General features: G+C 45.4%; 1 protein-coding gene across 1 annotated transcript in view; it reads right to left on the reverse strand.

Moving 5' to 3' along the window:
* Nucleotides 1-215: 215 nt before the first annotated feature.
* Nucleotides 216-22511, reverse strand: part of LOC135509245 (receptor-type tyrosine-protein phosphatase F-like) — a 626176-nt gene continuing 603880 nt past the window's right edge. The window contains 8 exon segments of the mRNA XM_064929741.1: nucleotides 216-2333; nucleotides 2979-3114; nucleotides 4928-5082; nucleotides 7434-7559; nucleotides 7640-7766; nucleotides 10344-10522; nucleotides 19705-19990; nucleotides 20893-21047. Coding sequence (XP_064785813.1) covers nucleotides 2265-2333; nucleotides 2979-3114; nucleotides 4928-5082; nucleotides 7434-7559; nucleotides 7640-7766; nucleotides 10344-10522; nucleotides 19705-19990; nucleotides 20893-21047 — 1233 coding nt within the window. The 3' untranslated portion in view covers nucleotides 216-2264.

The following is a 22511-nucleotide window of genomic DNA, read 5'->3' on the forward strand; positions in this document are numbered from 1 at the left end:
GATCATATCATATTTCAACCAAAATAATGTTTCCCCGTAATGCTAATCGTCCTGTATATCTGTTACTGACGACAGAAACGATTCCAGAACATTCTGAGCTGGCGGGCTGTTGAAATGCTGTTTCTTGTGCGTTTTGATGTGGAACGACCCTATTGTGAGTGATCACAGTATTGCCATTTCCTGTGAAATAGAAGTCATATCTGTCACAATAGCAATTAGGGCAAATCATTATTTAATGAGAGGGAGACAAAAAACATCACAAACAAAAGGAATTTTTCCCCACCAAAAAAAAACAACAATTATTCAACTTTATTCGAGTTTTTTTTCCCCCAGCAACATATATATTTTTTTTAAATTCCAGTTCTTTATCAACAAATAGAAAACAGACTGCGTATACAACAGATCAAACCCCTACAGCACTAAGCATTCACAAGGTATAAATGAACATTGTGGTTTATTCCAGCCAGCATGTCAGACTCAGTCCTGTTAGGCTTGGGGATCGTCGTGCCCTGCGGCCTTGTGGGTAAAGATGTGCTTGTGTGGCGTGGTGGCGGTTGGCCCGGCCGGAGGCTGGGGAGTGGTCCTCAGTTGGGGTTATGCTGTTCTCTTTAACAGAACTACACATCTACACCTCTCTCACTCTCTTTAACAGAACGATAACCTGCTCTCTGTCTTTCAGCAAGGTTAGGGTCAAGTCCAGTTTCAATGAAGTCGATTACAGCTAACTTAATCGAATTACAACTAAATGAATGAATTTCGATTCACGAATTGAATTCACTCCCTGAAAAATGACTAGATTGAAAAATGGAACACTGATCTCAACTCTGTCTGGCTGTCAGGTTGCTATGGTAATCAAGTAAATACAGACACTAACTTTCTCTCTCTCTCCATCTCTCTCTCTTTCCCTTTATCTCTTTAATTTCCTCTATGCCGGTAAGTAAAGAGAGTGAATTATTTTAACAATATAGTTTGAAGCTGCAGTATATATCTATGTATAATTGTACATATAGTCATCATTTCTATTTCTGTATAAAATAATAGCAGGTCGGTTGGAGGATGCAGAGGGTTTGTGTGTCTCTGTCCTGCCGGTAGTAATCGTAGTATTCTGTACAGGGGGGCCAGGGTTAATGGCTGCTACTCCTCTCTCCACCACCACGGGGAGCTGCTCCTGCAGTCCCTATGTTCCAACCCCCAGGCAGCGGACTGACCAATCAGCTCGCTGGGAACCAAGGAAAGAGGAGGGGCTTAGAGGGGACACAATATGATTCATACAGAGATTCAGGAGTTGATTTTCAAGTTCAACTCCTCGTTGGGTATAAAAGTCTGTTCGTCCGTTCGTCTCCAGATGCATTCTCTGGTTATTGAAGGCCTCAATGCCTTCAAGGCTTCTCTCTGTTGTTGAAATCATCATGTGCTCTTTGAGTTTCTGTACAATGCTGATTTAGTTGTCGTTAGTTGATGTCACGTTTTTCGCTAGCTAGTGTGGTTTATATAGTACCTGTATCGCGGCGGTTGGTGTATGCTTGTGAATAATTTTGTCATTTTCCCCCCTACGTTTTTAAAAAGAAACAGCAAAGTGAAAAGGCGTATTATCTTAGTTAATCTTGCTCCGTTTTAAAACGAAAAAGACACACAAAAAAAATAGATAATAAACAATAAAAATCTTGATAAAAGTCAAAACTGTCAGCAGCTTCAGAGAACAAACAGTGGTTCTCCTGTATTAACGTCTAGGAAGTAGAAAATACAGGTCCCTAAAATAACATACAACATTTTTTTTTTAAACTAAAATAAACATACCAATTAAGGTGGAAAAACTAAAATGCTGTGCCCCAGTTAGGCCATTAAGACAAAATACATGTCTGATGGTATTAAAACAATTATTTAAAAAAAATAAAAAATGATTAACTAAATAATAATAAGAACATTATTCATAACGATATTTCATAATAATAAAGTAAGAAAGGAGAACAGAAACTCAGTCAGAACTGTCGCTTGCTCCCATATGAAACGCTGTCGTCGTCATGGTATTGTTTGTTGTTTGTTTTGTAAAGCATCTTTAGGGTGTTTTTTTTTGTGTGTTTTTTGTTTGTTTGTTGTAAATCCGAGTAGTAGACCTCTGGGATTGGTTGAACCCGTCGCTAGGTGACAGTGGCACCTCCCTCCTCCCCTGTGATAGGGTAGCAATGGCAGGGTCAGGTCAGATGGGTTGATACAAGTACGGTGGCTGAGATGGGCCATGCCAGAGGCTGCTCAGCTCAGAGTGGTTACGTTGCATAGTGGTCAAAACTCCCCAGGTACTCCAAAGCTGCTCTGTAGCACAGCTGATACTGGTCCTAGAGAGAGAAAACACAGTCAGTCATCATTCTCCCCCCCCTTTCTCCCCAATTTCGTGGTATCCAATTGTTGTAGTAGCTACTATCTTGTCTCATCGCTACAACTCCCGTATGGGCTCGGCAGAGACGAAGGTTGAAAGTCACGCGTCCTCCGATACGCAATCCAACCAACCAAGCCGCACTGCTTCTTAACACAGCGCGCATCCAACCCGGAAGCCAGCCGCACCAATGTGTCGGAGGAAACACCGTGCACCTGGCAACCTTGGTTAGCGCGCACTGCGCCCGGCCCGCCACAGGAGTCGCTGGGCGGCGATGAGACAAGGATATCCCTACCGGCCAGACCCTCCCTAACCCGGACGACGCTAGGCCAATTGTGCGTCGGCCCACGGACCTCCCGGTCGCGGCCGGAGTCTCTGGTGGCACAGCTGGCGCTGCAGTACAGTGCCCTTAACCACTGCGCCACCCGGGAGGCCCTCAGTTCATATCTATCTGAGATGCAGCCTTATATTACTGCTAGGAATCGTTTCTATTGACAAGGTGCTGCAAGAGTCATGAAGCCTTTTGATTCGTTGTTGAGAAGCATTTCCCTCCATTCCACTCTCCGACAACGGAAGACAGCAACAGTTACAGTATATTCGTCCATACCTCTGTCTGCACCATGGCAGGTCTCTGGGTGCGTAACGTCTTGACGGTCTGGAAGAGGTCCACCACCCCTTCGTACCTCATCCTCTCCAACACGATACTCAGAGTGATGAAGACCCCTGTCCTGCCCACCCCGGCACTGAGGAAGAGGAGGAACACACACCTTATACAGTGTGCACAGTATCCTATAGGCTTGGGCGGTATCCACATTGTCATACCGCTCTTCTGCCATCCCGGGATCTCCGGTATTACCGGCATAACACAACAAGAGGACGCTAAAAGCCCATTGGACGTCTATTACTAGAATGCTAAGAAAATGAGCACAAGTAATAGCGAAATCACATAGGCGATGTTAGCTCAATGCTAACGAGCGATAATTAACATAAACGAATTGCAAAAGACAGGCAAATTACTGCTCATAAAGTTATACAAATATATCTAGTAGCTACCAGATGTCATTTTTGGTGAGTATGGACATTTTACAAGAGAAAGTGAACGAGAGAAATTGTGCAAATAAACAACGTTGTGATGCAAGGAAAAGTAGCATGGGTAGACAGAGCAGAGGGGTGAAGAACGGAGGAAGAAGAGCAGCATGGGTAGACAGAGCAGAGGGGGGAAGAACGGAGGAGGAAGAGCAGCATGGGTAGACAGAGCAGAGGGGGGAAGAACGGAGGAAGAAGAGCAGCATGGGTAGACAGAACAGAGGGGGGAAGAACGGAGGAAGAAGAGCAGCATGGGTAGACAGAGCAGAGGGGGGAAGAACGGAGGAGGAAGAGCAGCATGGGTAGACAGAACAGAGGGGGAAGAACGGAGGAGGAAGAGCAGCATGGGTAGACAGAACAGAGGGGGAAGAACGGAGGAGGAAGAGCAGCATGGGTAGACAGAGCAGAGGGGGTAAGAACGGAGGAGGAAGAGCAGCATGGGTAGACAGAGCAGAGGGGGGAAGAACGGAGGAGGAAGAGCAGCATGGGTAGACAGAACAGAGGGGGGAAGAATGGAGGAGGAAGAGCAGCATGGGTAGACAGAGCAGAGGGGGGAAGAATGGAGGAGGAAGAGCAGCATGGGTAGACAGAGCAGAGGGGGGAAGAACGGAGGAAGAAGAGCAGCATGGGTAGACAGAACAGAGGGGGGAAGAAGGGAGGAGGAAGAGCAGCATGGGTAGACAGAACAGAGGGGGGAGGAACAGAGGAGGAAGAGCAGCATGGGTAGACGGAGCAGAGGGGGAGGAACGGAGGAGGAAGAGCAGCATGGGTAGACAGAGCAGAGGGGGGAGGAACAGAGGAGGAAGAGCAGCATGAGTAGACAGAACAGAGGGGGGAGGAACAGAGGAGGAAGAGCAGCATGGGTAGACGGAGCAGAGGGGGGAAGGAGAAACAAAATGCTAGCAGGAAGCAGGAAACAGAAGAGAAAAAAATAACTAATCCAGGGCTCTTTGACTTCTGGTCGAAAGATAATATATCTGATGACAAACATTTTAGTAGTGAATTGTAATACAAGTGTAACTTCATCACTTCCTGTCCGCCACACGACAGACTCACCAGCTTCCTCTTTCTCCTGTTCTGGGGAACTACCGTAAACCTCATAATGTAAAATATTCTGACAGGTGAAGAAGATGATCTGCTTTATCTCTAATTTGACTGTAGGTCATTTACTTAAAAAGTAGCTACAAATATTCAAATTTAGTGAAAAACCTCAAAGGAATTGTTTTTTTGACGGTATTGAAAAACAAAACAACAATCATCCCCATGACTATTCCCTAATACCCTGGTATAAGGTATACCGCCCAAACCTACCATCCTACTTCCAGGTACTTACTTTACACCAACTGCATGGTACCAAATGGTGCCTAGTGATTCTTGTTTTAATTTACCCAATAGAAAAACACCAGTCATTCATTGTATAATTACTATTTGTTCTGTGGAATTTCTGGCTTTTCAGCCAAGTCTCATTACCTGCAGTGAACAGTGATTGGTCCGTCCTGTCCAAACTGCTCCTTGGTTTTATGCACTTGGCCAATGAAATCGATGAATCCTTCCCCGGTTTTTGGCACTCCTTGTTCTGGCCAATCAGTGAACTGGAATTGGCGGATCGTCCTGGATTGGCCATCCTAAGGGAACCAATAGGAGGAGAGTATGTTAGAGCGGTAGCCGAGAGGGAACCAATAGGAGGAGAGTATGTTAGAGCGGTAGTCGAGAGAGAACCAATAGGAGGAGAGTATGTTAGAGCGGTAGTCGAGAGGGAACCAATAGGAGGAGAGTATGTTAGAGCGGTAACCAATCAGGAGAAGGTTAACCAAGGGAACCAATAGAGGAGAGTATGTTAGAGCGGTAGTCGAGAGGGAACCAATCAGGAGGAGAGTATGTTTGGCTCAGAACAGCGGTGGTCCGGATGAGGGCAAACCAATAGGAGGAGAGTATGTTAGAGCATGTTGAATACACTGAGCTGTCTGTTTAGAGGGAACCAATAGGAGGAGAGTATGTTAGAACAGACGGGAGACGGACAGTACGAGCCATGACTACATGGAACCAGTCATGTGGTCAGGAGCCACAAAGAGGGACTTAGGAAAATTGAATTTGGCTCAGAACAGGGCAGCACTGGCTGGTCCTTGGATGTACACAGAGAGCAAACATTAATAATATGCATGTCAATCTCTCCTGGCTCAAAGTAGAAGAGAGACCATGACTACATGGAACTCTGTACTACACAGAGCCATGACTACATGGAACTCTATTCCACAGACATGACTACATGGAACTCTATTCACAGTGAGCCATGACTACATGGAACTCTTTCCACAGTACTACATAGAGCCATGACTACATGGAACTCTATTCCACAGTACTACATAGAGCATGACTACATGGAACTCTATTCCATACCCCCATGACTACATGGAACTCTATTCCACAGTACCACCCATGACTACATGGAACTCTATTCCACAGTACTACAGAGCCATGACTACATGGAACTCCAAGTTCATGAACAGTACTACATAGAGCCATGACTACATGGAACTCTATTCCACAGTACTACATAGAGCAGACTACATGGAACTCTATTCCACAGTAGAGCCATGACTACATGGAACTCTATTCCACAGTACTACACCAGACTACATGGAACCATGTGCCATAGAGCATGGAACTCTATTCCACAGTACTACATAGAGCCATGACTACATGGAACTCATTCCACAGTACTACATAGAGCCATGACTACATGAACTCTATTCCACAGTACTACATAGAGCCATGACTACATGGAACTCTATTCCACAGTACTACATAGAGCCATGACTACATGGAACTCTATTCCACAGTACTACATAGAGCCATGACATGGAACTCTATTCCACACATGGAACTACATGGATTCCACAGTACTGCACAGAGCCATGACTACATGGAACTCTATTCCACAGTACTACATAGAGCCATGACTACATGGAACTCTATTCCACAGTACTACATAGAGCCATGACTACATGGAACTCTATTCCACAGTACTACATAGAGCCATGACTACATGGAACTCTATTCCACAGTACTACATAGAGCCATGACTACATGGAACTCTATTCCACAGTACTACATAGAGCCATGACTACATGGAACTCTATTCCACAGTACTACATAGAGCCATGACTACATGGAACTCTATTCCACAGTACTACATGGAACTCTAGAGCCATGACTACATGGAACTCTATTCCACAGTACTACATAGAGCCATGACTACATGGAACTCTATTCCACAGTACTACATAGAGCCATGACTACATGGAACTCTATTCCACAGTACTACATGGAACTCTATTCCACAGAGCCATGACTACATGGAACTCTATTCCACAGTACTACATAGAGCCATGAGGAGCCATGACTACATGGAACTCATGGAACTCTCCACAGTACTACACAGAGCCATGACTACATGGAACTCTATTCCACAGTACTACATAGAGCCATGACTACATGGAACTCTATTCCACAGTACTACATAGAGCCATGACTACATGGAACTCTATTCCACAGTACTACATAGAGCCATGACTACATGGAACTCTATTCCACAGTACTACATAGAACCATGACTACATGGAACTCTATTCCACAGTACGACATAGAGCCATGACTACATGGAACTCTATTCCACAGTACGACATAGAGCCATGACACACACACATAGGCACAGGCACATACACACACATATGATAACATGCGCACTATACACACACGTACATTTACATTTACATTTAAGTCATTTGGCAGACGCTCTTATCCAGAGCGACTTACAAATTGGTACACATAGACTTAGTACTGTAGATATGTGGTAGTAGAGTAAGGGGCCTGAGGGCACGCGGTGTGTTGTGAAACCTGTTACGAATGTATTGCATTCTTCCTGTCTCAGGACATCCCCAGGGATGTGATCTATCTCACAGGTTGACACACTCACCCTGGCGTCGGTGACTTTGAACTCTCGGAGGATGTACTGTGGCATGTTGTACTCAGCCATGGGGTCCACTACAAAGTACTGGTACCTGGCTGAGCGCTCTGCTGGCCAGTACTGATGACACTTCTCCTGTAGGGGGATAGACAACCAGGGTTAGAACAGGGTGGGTGTGTGTGTGTGGTTGTCTACTGTATGTGTGTTCATCTTACCCGTCCCATCTCTCTGAGTTTGGTGAGCATCACTACTATGGTAGAGTTATGTTCCCACAGCATCCTCCAGAAGTCTTCAGTGGTTTCAGCCAGAGGGCCCTGGGTGGCCAGATACCCTTTCTGTTGTCTGGAGAGAGGACATCAGGACACACTTAGAGAAAACACACAATTGACTCAACTGACAAGTTCTGCTGACTGGCTATAGGTGGCAGTAGAGTGACATGCAGAACAGAATGAGAGAGAGAGAGAGAGAGAGAGAGAGAGAGAGAGAGCCACGGGTGAACAACTAATGAAGGTGCTACAGGCTCGGCAATAATGTGTAACCATGACATTAGAGTGATGCTCTGGGCCCCACTCCTCACACAAATAAAGGAAAAGATCGACAGAGGAGAGGGGGAGAGAGGACAGACAGACAGACAGACAGACAGACAGGCAGACAGACAGACAGACAGACAGACAGACAGACAGACAGACTTCTACACTATGAGATGACTTCCCTGATCATTATCTAAAATGTTATCCTACAGAAACCAAGCACAAGCTAGCTGTTCATTAAGACAATGTTATCCTAAAAAAAAACAAGGATAAATCACCACAAATGAGCAGATATTTTTGTTTATTCTCTGTATATAATATCGGCGTTTTATCTGTGGAATATATACCGATACAAATATTTAGGTGAAAGGCTAATATCAGCCAATAATATTGGTCGGGCTCTAGTCTTTTCCTGCTTGGCTCAGTTCGAGAAACACGAGAGGCGCTTGGTTGAGTTTCTATTTCCGCCTGGTTAAAACGAGGCTTAATTACAAAATACTGCTGCAGCACACAACAATAACAACAAAAACAACAATAACAACATCAACGACAACAACAACAATAACAACAACATTCACAACAACAATAACAACAACATTAACAACAACAATAACAACAACATTAAAAACAACAATAACAACAACATTAACAACAACAACATTAACAACAACAATAACAACAACATTAACAACAACAATAACAACAACAACAATGACAACTGCAGGTCCCTGTGCTGAGCAGCTGAAGACTCAAGGAATAGCAGACAGGGAGAGAGAAACTATCCATCTGGAAAATGCTTCATTAACAAACACACACACACCATGCTGTTAATGGGAGCGGTTGGCATTAAGGTATTTACATAGTGACAAAGCAGTCTGGGTCTCTGGGGAACAGTTGTCATTAACACTTAATGGGATGAGAGAAAAGCTGTGTGTTAACGTTTATGGGATGAATGTAGAGGAGAGAAACGCTGTGTGGTAAAGTTTATGGGATGAATGTAGAGGAGAGAAAAGCTGTGTGTTAATGTTTATGGGATGAATGTAGAGGAGAGAAACGCTGTGTGTTAATGTTTATGGGATGAATGTAGAGGAGAGAAAAGCTGTGTGTTAACGTTTATGGGATGAATGTAGAGGAGAGAAACGCTGTGTGGTAAAGTTTATGGGATGAATGTAGAGGAGAGAAAAGCTGTGTGTTAACGTTTATGGGATGAATGTAGAGGAGAGAAACGCTGTGTGGTAAAGTTTATGGGATGAATGTAGAGGAGAGAAAAGCTGTGTGTTAACGTTTATGGGATGAATGTAGAGGAGAGAAACGCTGTGTGGTAAAGTTTCTCTCTTTCTCCCCTCCTCTTTTCTCCTCCATCTCTCTCCTCTTCTCTCCTCCTCCATCTCTCTCTCTCTCCATTTCTCTCCTCCTCTTCTCTCCTCCATCTATCCCTCCTCCATCTCCTCTCCCCTTCTCTTCTCTCCTCCTCCATCTATCTCTCTCTCCTCTCCATCTCTCTCTCCATCTCTCTCTCTCGTCCTCCATCTCTCTCTCCTCTCCATCTCTCTCTCCTCTCCATCTCTCTCTCTCCTCTCCATCTCTCTCTCTCTTCTCCATCTCTCACTCTCTTCTCCATCTCTCACTCTCTTCTCCTCTCTCCTCTCCATCTCTCTCTCTCTCTCCTCCCTCACTCCACTGTGTAAGGCCACATTTAATCGCTGTCCTCTCAGGAAGGCGCGTAGCCTTATAAGCTAACAGGTCACGTCAGCACAGGTCTTAGTTTCAACACGGAGTGGTTAATCAACACCCAGGGATGTCTGAAGCAGAGACGACTCAGGATGGATGGACACATTGATTGGACTGATCCAGTCCTGGAGGGCCACACAGTGTGTGAAGAAGCAGCTGACAGAAGGAGAAGGTTTTGGCCCACCCTAGTCTGACCCAGCTGGCCTATAGACAGTGAGACAATCTCTACAGCATTTCCTTTATTCCTCGCGTCCTTCTCAAAACCCATTGGATGAGAAGGTCAAAGGGTCCCTCCCCTCTAAGGAGAGAGGGCGCAGGGAATCAAGGCAACGCAAATGGGATTCTCCCCGTGTCTATAATGATTCCTAAATCAATTCACACATTCGCTTGCTGCTTCTCCTCGTAACCTGTAAACCGCCTATGATGTAGTCAGACCACACACACACACACACACACACACACACACACACACACACACACACACACACACACACACACACACACACACACACACACACACACACACACACACACACACTCTCTCTCTCTCTCTGTCTCTTACCTGTATCCATCGATGCAGCTGGCGTTGATGTAGTCAGACCACACACACACACACACACACACACACACACACTCTCTCTCTCTCTCTCTCTCTTACCTGTATCCATCGATGCAGCTGGCGTTGATGTAGTCAGACCCCTCCACTCCTCTGATAGGCTGCAGGCACACGCGTGTCGACTCGAAGGGCATGATATTCACCAGCCGGTTCTTGAACTTATTGCAGGGCAGGTTGGCACTGATGAACCTGGAGGTGTGGGCTTTGGAGTTAGCCAGTCTCTGTGAGAGAGGGAGGGAATAAGGAGAGGAGAAGAGGAGAACGGGAGAGAACAGGAGGAGAGAGAAGAAGGGATATAGAAGGAAGAAAGGAGAGAAAAGGAGGAGAGAGAAGGGAGATAAGGAAGAGAGGAGAGAAAAGGAGGAGAGAGAAGGGAGATAAGGAAGAGAGGAGAGAAAAGGAGGAGAGAGAAGGGAGATGAGGAAGAGAGGAGAGAGGAGGAGAGAGAAGGCAGATAAGGAAGAGGAGAGAGAAGGAGGAGAGAGAAGGGAGATAAGGAAGAGAGGAGAGAAAAGGAGGAGAGAAGGGAGATAAGGAAGAGAGGAGAGAAAAGGAGGAGAGAGAAGGGAGATAAGGAAGAGAGGAGAGAAAAGGAGGAGAGAGAAGGGAGATAAGGAAGAGAGGAGAGAAAAGGAGGAGAGAGAAGGGAGATAAGGAAGAGAGGAGAGAAGGAGGAGGGGAGGTATCACTCACATGTACTTCACTTTATTGTGTTTCTTTAACAGGGACTCATTAATGTATATCACAGTAATAGCAGCAGGACTTTACTGACAGTAACAGTAAGGCATGGTGTGTATAAAATGGTTGTAATGGCTATAGTAGATGGTGGTGGGCGTCCGCAGAGCTGGCACAGCCTGCTGGAGAGATGGGAGTGGGGAGGCGTGACTGGCTCAGTACGGGACCTGGCAGCTCTCACACCACAGATGGACATCACAGGAGAGAGTGGACAGACCTGGTGTTGCTCTGTGTGGGGTGGCCAGACTGCCTGGGCTTGAACGGCAGGGCTGTAAGCCCCACAATCACCATCCCCCCCCCCTCCCAGTCTCCCCCTCTCTCTCCTTCTACCACTGGAAGAGCTACAGAGCACTGGAGACCATGTAAACAGGACCTTCATGACTCTATTTAGTAAATCGTACATAGATGCTGTCTTACCCTTTTTCGCTAACGCTTTCCTTGACACCCAGTGTCACAACACATTATGACACATTCATAACCATGTCATAACAGCTGACATAGCGCTGTCGTGACCCATATATTTACACCTTATGTGACAATGTACAGTGTTATTTTATGGCTGGTTATGACACCTACATAAAAGTGTCAAAATCCACATTTATTCAAATTTGTTTTCCCCCTTCCCACGAAATGTGAAAGTTTGTTTCTTACATCCTTTGTTGTTGTAATTCATTCTTGATGGTAAAACGATTGTGGGGGGCTATTTTGTTAGACTTCAATGTCGGCGTTTGACATTATCGATCATAGTCTGCTGCTGGAAAAACGTATGTGTTATGGCTTTACACCCCCTGCTATAATGTGGATAAAGAGTTACCTGTCTAACAGAACACAGAGGGGGTTCTTTAATGGAAACCGTGCCAACATAATCCAGGTAGAATCAGGAATTCCCCAGGGTAGCTGTTTAGGCCCTTTGCTTTTAATTTATTTTTTACTAATGACATGCCACTGACTTTGAGTACAGCCAGAATGTCTATGTATGCGGATGACTCAACACTACACATCAACTACTACAGCGACTGAAATGACTGCAACACTTAACAAAGAGCTGCAGTTAGCTTCAGAGTGGGTGGCGAGGAATAAATATTTCTAAAACTAAAAGCATTGCATTTGGGACAAAACACTCACTAAACCCTGAACCTCAACCTAAATCTTGTAATGAATAATGTGGAAATTTAGCAACTTGAGGTGACTAAACTGCCTGGAGAAACCCTGGATTGTAAACTGTCATGGTCAAAACATATTGATACAACAGTAGCTAAGATGGGGAGAAGTCTGTCCATAATAAAGTGCTGCTCTGACTTCTTAACAACACTATCAACAAGGCAGGTCCTACAGGCCCTAGTTTCTACCTTCTTAACAACACTATCAACAAGGCAGGTCCTACAGGCCCTAGTTTCTACCTTCTTAACAACACTATCAACAAGGCAGGTCCTACAGGCCCTAGTTTCTACCTTCTTAACAGCACTATCAACAAGGCAGGTCGTACAGGATCTAGTTTTGTTGCACCTGGACTACTGTTCAGTAGTGTGGTCAGGAGCCACAAAGAGGGACTTTGGAAAATTACAATTGGCTCAGAACAGGGAAGGCACAGTTGGCCTTTGGATGTACACAGAGAGATACCGTTAATAATATGCATGTCAATCTCTCCTGACTCAAAGCGGAGGAGAGTTTGACTTCATCAATACTTGTATTTGTGAGAGGTTGAATGCATCAAGCTGTCTGTCTAAACACACAGCTCAGACACCCATGCATACCCCACAAGACATACCACCAGAGGTCTCTTCACAGTCCCCAAGTCCAGAACAGACTATGGGAGGCACACAGTACTACATAGAGCCATGACTACATGGAACTCTATTCCACAGTACTACACAGAGCCATGACTACATGGAACTCTATTCCACAGTACTACACAGAGCCATGACTACATGGAACTCTATTCCACAGTACTACATAGAGCCATGACTACATGGAACTCTATTCCACAGTACTACATAGAGCCATGACTACATGGAACTCTATTCCACAGTACTACATAGAGCCATGACTACATGGAACTCTATTCCACAGTACTACATAGAGCCATGACTACATGGAACTCTATTCCACAGTACTACATAGAGCCATGACTACATGGAACTCTATTCCACAGTACTACATAGAGCCATGACTATATGGAACTCTATTCCACAGTACTACATAGAGCCATGACTACATGGAACTCTATTCCACAGTACTACACAGAGCCATGACTACATGGAACTCTATTCCACAGTACTACATAGAGACATGACTACATGGAACTCTATTCCACAGTACTACATAGAGCCATGACTACATGGAACTCTATTCCACAGTACTACATAGAGCCATGACTACATGGAACTCTATTCCACAGTACTACATAGAGCCATGACTACATGGAACTCTATTCTACATCAGGTAACATGTTTTTATTTAACCCTTTATTTAACTAGGCAAGTAAGTTAAGAACAAATTCTTTACAATAACGGCCTACCAAAAGGCCTCCTGTGGGGACGGGGGCCTGGGATTAAAGATAAATACAATATAAATATAGGACAAAACACACATCACAACAAGAGAGACAACACTACATAAAGAGAGACCTAAAACAACATAGCAAGGCAGCAACACACGACAACATAGCGGCACAAAACATGGTACAAACATTATTAGCTACCGACAACAGCACAAAGGGCAAGAAGGTAGAGACAACAATACATCATGCAAAGCAGCCACAACTGTCAGTAAGAGTGTCCATGATTGAGTCTTTGAATGAAGAGGTGGAGATAAAACTGTCCAGTTTGAGTGTTTGTTGCAGCTCGTTCCAGTCGCCAGCTGCAGCGAACTGAAAAGATGAGCGACCCAGGGATGTGTGTGCTTTGGGGATCTGAGGGCTGCAGCAGATATATCTGAGGGCTGCAGTAAATATATCTGAGGGCTGCAGTATGTATATCTGAGGGCTGCAGTATGTATATCTGAGGGCTGCAGTAGATATATCTGAGGGCTGCAGTAGGTATATCTGAGGGCTGCAGTAGATATATCTGAGGGCTGCAGTAGATATATCTGAGGGCTGCAGTAGGTATATCTGAGGGCTGCAGTAGATATATCTGAGGGCTGCAGTAGATATATCTGAGGGCTGCAGTAGATATATCTGAGGGCTGCAGTAGATATATCTGAGGGCTGCAGTAGATATATCTGAGGGCTGCAGTAGATATATCTGAGGGCTGCAGTAGATATATCTGAGGGCTGCAGTAGATATATCTGAGGGCTGCAGTAGATATATCTGAGGGCTGCAGTAGATATATCTGAGGGCTGCAGTAGATATATCTGAGGGCTGCAGTAGATATATCTGAGGGCTGCAGTAGATATATCTGAGGGCTGCAGTAGAATCAGATTTTAAAAAACAGATACACATACACCTTATGGAACAGTGGGGACTGTGAAGCAACACACATAGGCACAGACACGTGCACACACACACACGATAACATACGCACTATACACACACATATATTTAGTACTGTAGATATGTGGTAGTGGAGTAGGGTAGTCTGAGGGCACACACTTAGTGTGTTATGAAATCTGTTATGAATGTATTGTAATGTTTTTTAAATGGTAAAACTGCCTTAATTTAACTGGACCCCAGGAAGAGTAGCTGCTGCCTTGGCAGGAACTAATGGGGATCCTTAATAAACCCCAGGAAGAGTAGCTGCTGCCTTGACAGGAACTAATGGGGATCCATAATAAACCCCAGGAAGAGTAGCTGCTGCCTTGACAGGAACTAATGGGGATCCATAATAAACCCCAGGAAGAGTAGCTGCTGTCTTGGCAGGAACTAATGGGGATCCTTAATAAACCCCAGGAAGAGTAGCTGCTGCCTTGGCAGGAACTAATGGGGATCCATAATAAACCCCAGGAAGAGTAGCTGCTGCCTTGGCAGGAACTAATGGGGATCCATAATAAACCCCAGGAAGAGTAGCTGCTGCCTTGACAGGAACTAATGGGGATCCATAATAAACCCCAGGAAGAGTAGCTGCTGCCTTGGCAGAAACTAATGGGGACCCATATTAAACCCCAGGAAGAGTAGCTGCTGCCTTAGCAGGAACTAATGGGGATCCATAATAAACCCCAGGAAGAGTAGCTGCTGCCTTGGCAGGAACTAATAGGGATCCATAATAAACCCCAGGAAGAGTAGCTAGTGCCTTGGCAGGAACTAATGGGGATCCATAATAAACCCCAGGAAGAGTAGCTGCTGCCTTGGCAGGAACTAATGGAGATCCATAATAAACCCCAGGAAGAGTAGCTGCTGCCTTGGCAGGAACTAATGGGGATCCATAATAAACCCCAGGAAGAGTAGCTGCTGCCTTGGCAGGAACTAATGGGGATCCATAATAAACCCCAGGAAGAGTAGCTGCTGCCTTGGCAGGAACTAATGGGGATCCATAATAAACCCCAGGAAGAGTAGCTGCTGCCTTGACAGGAACTAATGGGGATCCATAATAAACCCCAGGAAGAGTAGCTGCTGCCTTGGCAGGAACTAATGGGGATCCATAATAAACCCCAGGAAGAGTAGCTGCTGCCTTGGTAGGAACTAATGGGGATCCTTAATAAACCCCAGGAAGAGTAGCTGCTGCCTTGCCAGGAACTAATGGGGATCCATAATAAACCCCAGGAAGAGTAGCTGCTGCCTTGGCAGGAACTAATGGGGATCCATAATAAACCCCAGGAAGAGTAGCTGCTGCCTTGGCAGGAACTAATGGGGATCCATAATAAACCCCAGGAAGAGTAGCTGCTGCCTTGGCAGGAACTAATGGGGATCCATAATAAACCCCAGGAAGAGTCGCTGTTTCCTTGGCAGGAACTAATGGGGATCCATAATAAACCCCAGGAAGAGTAGCTGCTGCCTTGGCAGGAACTAATGGGGATCCATAATAAACCCCAGGAAGAGTAGCTGCTGCCTTGGCAGGAACTAATGGGGATCCATAATAAACCCCAGGAAGAGTAGCTGCTGCCTTGGCAGGAACTAATGGAAATCCATAATAAATACAAATACAGTTGAAGTCGGAGGTTTACATACACCTTAGCCAAATACTAACTAAATACTAGTATATATATAAAAAACATAAACATACTGTTGACAAGTAGGCTATGGTGTAATGGAATGTTATGCCTTGTGTGGCTGGTTCCATCCTGTCTGACCGTTCCCAGTCCCTACACCGTGAGCTCCATCCTGTCTGACTGTGTTCCTGCACCATGAGTTCCCTACCCTCTGGCTCCCGGTATATATTCCCCTCTGTTAAGACGAACAGGTACAAGCATTTCTTCACCCCTATGGTCATTGCCCTTTTCAATACAAGGAAGGAGGTTGGCTTGGGAGGATGTTGAGGTTGACAAGATGATCTAAGAATGTACAGAGCACCTGACTTATTAGGCAACTTTGACATGCTGTACTTCAGTGCTGCTCCTAGGCCTACTGTATATAGTAGTATTGATGGCTGTCATCCCTATGTAGTATTGATGGCTGTCATCCCTATGGCTTGATCATTGCAGTAGTATTGATGGCTGTCATCCCTATGTAGTATTGATGGCTGTCATCCCTATGGCTTGATCATTGTAGTAGTATTGATGGCTGTCATCCCTATGAAGTATTGATGGCTGTCCTCCCTATGTAGTATTGATGGCTGTCATCCCTATGTAGTATTGATGGCTGTCATCCCTATGGCTTAATCATTGTAGTAGTATTGATGGCTCTCAACCCTATGAAGTATTGATGGCTGTCATCCCTATGTAGTATTGATGGCTGTCATCCTTATGTAGTATTGATGGCTGTCATCCCTATGGCTTGATCATTGCAGTAGTATTGATGGCTGTCATCCCTATGTAGTATTGATGGCTGTCATCCCTATGACTTGATCATTGTAGTAGTATTGATGGCTGTCATCCCTATGGCTTGATCATTGTAGTAGTATTGATGGCTGTCATCCCTATGGCTTGATCATTGTAGTGGTATTGATGGCTGTCATCCCTATGGCTTGATCATTGTAGTAGTATTGATGGCTGTCATCCCTATGTAGTATTGATGGCTGTCATCCCTATGTAGTATTGATGGCTCTTATCCCTATGAAGTATTGATGGCTGTCATCCCTATGTAGTATTGATGGCTGTCATCCCTATAGCTTGATCATTGTAGTAGTATTGATGGCTGTCCTCCCTATGAAGTATTGATGGCTGTCCTCCCTATGTAGTATTGATGGCTGTCAACCCTATGAAGTATTGATGGCTGTCATCCCTATGTAGTATTGATGGCTGTCATCCCTATGGCTTGAAATGTATGTCATTGTGAGCCATGTGGATTTACATGTTCAACGTTGTTTTATATGGTCATTTCCTGGGACAATAAACTTAAAACTGCTGTAGAAACCTGGGCAACTGGCTGTTCCTTTTGTAGACCCGCGGAACAATTTCCAAAAATAAAAACATTTTTTTTTTTAAATCTGAAGGAACTCAGTTGGGGTCTCAACTTATTGTTGCTAGGTAGAATAGTAGAATGCACCGAGGTGCCAGTTAGAAATGTGGTTGTGCATCAGCAGTTTTTCTCTTGTTTTATCTGTCACTGTTCGTTACTCCATTAGCCATGTCAGCAGATTGGTAAGTTACTCTAGCGGCCAACTATCTAAACTTGTAGTAATTACGACTGAATTACCGACCGGGGGCCCGCGTTGATATCGTTAGTCACTCTCACTCAGATATTATATTAACCTCTTGGTGTTAGGGGGCAGTATTTCCATTTTTGAAAAACGGTCCTGTTTTAAACGGGATATTTTGTCTGGAAAATATGCTAGAATATGCATATAATTGACAGCTTTGGATAGAAAACACTCTAACGTTTCCAAAACTGTAAAGATATTGCCTGTGAGTATAACAGAACTGATGTTGCAGGCGAAAGTCTGAGAAAAATCCAATCCGAAAGTGCCCCAGGTTTTGAAAGCGCTGCGTTCCAATGACTCCCTATATGGCTGTGAATGTACCATCAACGAGCTTACGCTTTCTACGTATTCCCCAAGGTGTCTACAGCATTGTGACGTAGTTTTACGCATTTCTGTTGAAGAATAGCTGTATGGGGGCACACTGCGTAAGTGGTCACATGGTGGCCCCGAGAGAGATTCACACGTAAAGTGCAGAGGTAGCCATTACTCCAATCGGGTCCTAGAGAAAAAGGAATTGTCCCGACGGATATATTATCGAATAGATATAAGAAAAACACCTTGAGGATGGATTCTAAACAACATTTACCATGTTTCTGTCAATATTATGGAGGTAATTTGGAATATTTTTTTGGCGTTGTGGTGATCGCAATTTCCGGGCGATTTCTCAGCCAAACGTGAAGAACAAACGGAGCTATTTCACCTGCAAAAATAATATTTTGGGAAAAAATGAACTTTGGATGTCTACCTGGGAGTCTCGTGCGTGAAAACATCCAAAGTTCATCAAAGGTAAACTATTTAATTTGATTGCTTTTCTGATGTCCGTGACAAGTTTGCCTACTGCTAGCAAGGCATAATGCTATGCTAAGCTATGATAAACTTACACAAATATTTGTCTAGCGTTGGCTGTAAAGCATATTTTGAAAATCTGAGATGACAGGGTGATTAACAAAAGGCTAAGCTGTGTCTCAATATATTTCACTTGTGATTTTCATGAATAGGAATATTTTCTAGGAAGATTTATGTCCGTTGCGTTATGCTAATTAGTGTCAGATGAAGACAACGGTCCAGTTCACGGGCTGGGCGTCACTACAGGTTAAAAACGGTCATTACTTCTCTTTACCACATGGCAAAATGTGTAGAATTGCAGCAAATTTACTTTAAAACAGATTTCTATCCACTGCAGTGGGGTGGGCTGGGGTGGCGGGGGCCCCAAAAGTCTCCGGCCGGCTCTGACTGCATGTCTGGGAATGGATGTGGGTACGCAGCCCCCCCCCCGAGTCACTGCAGCCCCTTATGATGAGTTCCCATTGTGTTGTGGGCCCCGACCCCTTCCTTCAAAATTGCCCATCCCTGAACGACACTGTCCAATCACAGGAGGAGGAAGGAGGGTGAGGGACCAATGAGGTAACAGGTCTGAAAACATCCCCACTGTCACTGTCCAATCACAGGAGGAGGAAGGAGGGTGAGGGACCAATGAGGTAACAGGTCTGAAAACATCCCCACTGTCACTGTCCAATCACAGTAGGAGGAAGGAGGGTGAGGGACCAATGAGGTAACAGATCTGAAAACATCCCCACTGTCACTGTCCAATCACAGGAGGAGGAAGGAGGGTGAGGGACCAATGAGCTAACAGATCTGAAAACATCCTCACTGTCACTGTCCAATCACAGGAGGAGGAAGGAGGGTGAGGGACCAATGAGGTAACAGATCTGAAAACATCCCCACTGTCACTGTCCAATCACAGGAGTAGCGGCTCCACCTCAACATCTGATAGGCCGGGTGGAATCCTCAACTAGGAATGTATTGGGTAACAATGGCATACACCTATCCAATCCGTTTCTGATCTACATGTCTAAAGGTCCAGAGGTCATTTTCATTATGATAATGATGGCGATGAAGATTCCACATACTATTATTATTATATATATTAATAGTACCTTAAACTCCAGCTCCATGGCGGTGACGGTCTCCCCTGTGGGCGGCTGGGTGAGTTTCTGGATGTGTGCGTACAGATTGCGTGCGGGGACCTCAGTGAGGCCACAGGTGGCTGCCTCTAGCAGGGCCTCGTGGATAAACACATATTGGTCCTCAGTCTGCACCATGTAGTTCCTCTGAGCTCTCATACACGTCACATGACCGTAGATATCCACCGACTTCTCATGCTTCATACGCTCCAGCATGGCCTCGATCACGATCAGGCAGCCTGTTCTACCCACGCCCGCACTGAGGGAGGAGGGAGGAGAGAGGAGAGAGGTTAACATTACCCGCCCGCACTGAGGGAGGAGGGAGGAGAGAGGTTAACATTACCCGCCCGCACTGAGGGAGGAGGGAGGAGAGAGGTTAACATTACACGCCCGCACTGAGGGAGGAGGGAAGAGAGAGGTTAACATTACCCGCCCGCACTGAGGGAGGAGGGAGGAGAGAGGTTAACATTACACGCCCACACTGAGGGAGGAGGGAAGAGAGAGGTTCACATTACCCACCCACACTGAGGGAGGAGGGAGGAGAGAGGTTAACATTACCCGCCCGCACTGAGGGAGGAGGGAGAAGAGAGGTTAACATCACCCGCCCGCACTGAGGGAGGAGGGAGGAGAGAGGTTAACATTACACATTCTATTTAACCACTGGGGGGGTGTATATATATATATATTCACACTACTGGTCAAACGTTTTAGAACACCTCCTCATTCAAGGGTTTTTCTTTATTCTTACTACATTATAGTGAAGAAATCAAAACTATGAAATAACACATATGGAATCATATTTTTTATTTCAGATTCTTCAAAGTAGCCACCCTTTGCCTTAACGACAGTTTTGCACCTACTAGGCATTCTCTCAACCAGCTTCATGAGGTAGTCACCTGGAATGCATTTCAATGAACAGGTGTGCCTTGTTAAAAGTTAATTTGTGGAATTTCTTTCCCCCCTCAAGGTAAAGGTGGTACACAGAACATAGCCCTATTTGGTAAAAGACTAAAGTCCATATTATGACAAGAACAGCTCAAATAAGCAAAGAGAAACGACAGTCCATCATTACTTTAAGACATGAAGGTCAATCAATACGGAAACATTTCAAGAACTTTTAAAGTTTCTTCAAGTGCAAGTTGCAAAAACGGTGTAGTTTACCTGCAGTGTACCACCATGGGCCCAGCGTCGGGGGGGTTGCAGGCTTTGACCCGTCGTAGGAAGGCCAGGATAGGGGTGGGGTACTCTGGTACCCCGTGGTCCGGCCAAGCCATGAACTGGAACTGACGAATCTCACGCTTCTCACTGGAACCATTCTGTAGGAGAAAACCCGGAAAAAATCAACCAGGGGAACAACATTGTTAATGGTGTTCATTATTGTGTGTTTGTTTGTTTGTGTGTGTGTGTGTGTGTGTGTGTGTGTGTGTGTGTGTGTGTGTGTGTGTGTGTGTGTGTGTGTGTGTGTGTGTGTGTGTGTGAATGAAGCATTTTCCAGGTGGATAGCAGAGGGGTTAGAAATGAAAATGAAACCAACCAACCATCCCTCTGGTCTGAGAGGTGAGTTAGTAGAATGATAAGTTGTGATGGAGGGATGCAATGGAATGAAGAAGAATGAATGAAAGAGAGAATGAAACAGACAGGTGATTCCATACACTAGGGGTGGGGAGAGGGAGAGACAGAGAGCGAGCGAGAGCTAGAGAGGGAGAATCAGAGATCGAGAGAGAGAGGGAGAAACAGGGATCGAGAGAGAAACAGATTGAGAGAAACAGTGAAAGAGAGAGACAGACAGACAGACAGACAGACAGACAGACAGACAGAGAGAGACAGAGATTGAGTGAAAAAGACAGACAGACAGAGAGAAAGAGAGAGACAGGGATCGAGTGAGAGAGACAGGCAGACAGAGAGAGAGAGAGAGCGAGACAGAGATCGAGTGAGAGAGAGATCGAGGGAGAAGCAGAGATTGAGAGAGACAGGCAGACAGAGAGAGAGACAGAGAGAGCGAGAGAAACAGGGATCGAGAGAGACAGAGAGAGCGAGAGAAAGAGATTGAGTGAGAGAGACAGGATACTTGACAACGAGGACTCTGAGTCCGCTAATATAAATCTCTATAAGTCTGGAAAAGTAATGGTACAGGGCAACCCCAAACAGTTTCAGTTGGACTTTCACCTAATCAAAGAATTAGCCCAGCAGGAGAAGCTCTCCCATGAGAAAGACACCCTCACCCCGAGCGGGTCAGACCAGACCTCTTCATTATATAACCCCACAGACGAGCCACCCCCAGCGGGTCAGACCAGATATCTTCGTTATATAACCCCACAGACGAGCCACCCCGAGCGGGTCAGACCAGACCTCTTCATTATATAACCCCACAGACGAGCAACCCCGAGCGGGTCAGACCAGACCTCTTCATTATATAACCCCACAGACGAGCCACCCCCAGCGGGTCAGACCAGACCTCTTCATTATATAACCCCACAGACGAGCCACCCCGAGCGGGTCAGACCAGACCTCTTCATTATATAACCCCACAGACGAGCAACCCAGAGCGGGTCAGACAAGACCTCTTCATTATATAACCCCACAGACGAGCAACCCCGAGCGGGTCAGACAAGACCTCTTCATTATATAACCCCACAGACGAGCAACCCCGAGCGGGTCAGACAAGACCTCTTCATTATATAACCCCACAGACGAGCCACCCCGAGCGGGTCAGACAAGACCTCTTCATTATATAACCCCACAGACGAGCAACCCCCAGCGGAAAGTCAACCTCCCAGCAC

The sequence above is a fragment of the Oncorhynchus masou genome, chromosome 3, assembly GCF_036934945.1.
Source record: "Oncorhynchus masou masou isolate Uvic2021 chromosome 3, UVic_Omas_1.1, whole genome shotgun sequence".
Classification (NCBI taxonomy): domain Eukaryota; kingdom Metazoa; phylum Chordata; class Actinopteri; order Salmoniformes; family Salmonidae; genus Oncorhynchus; species Oncorhynchus masou.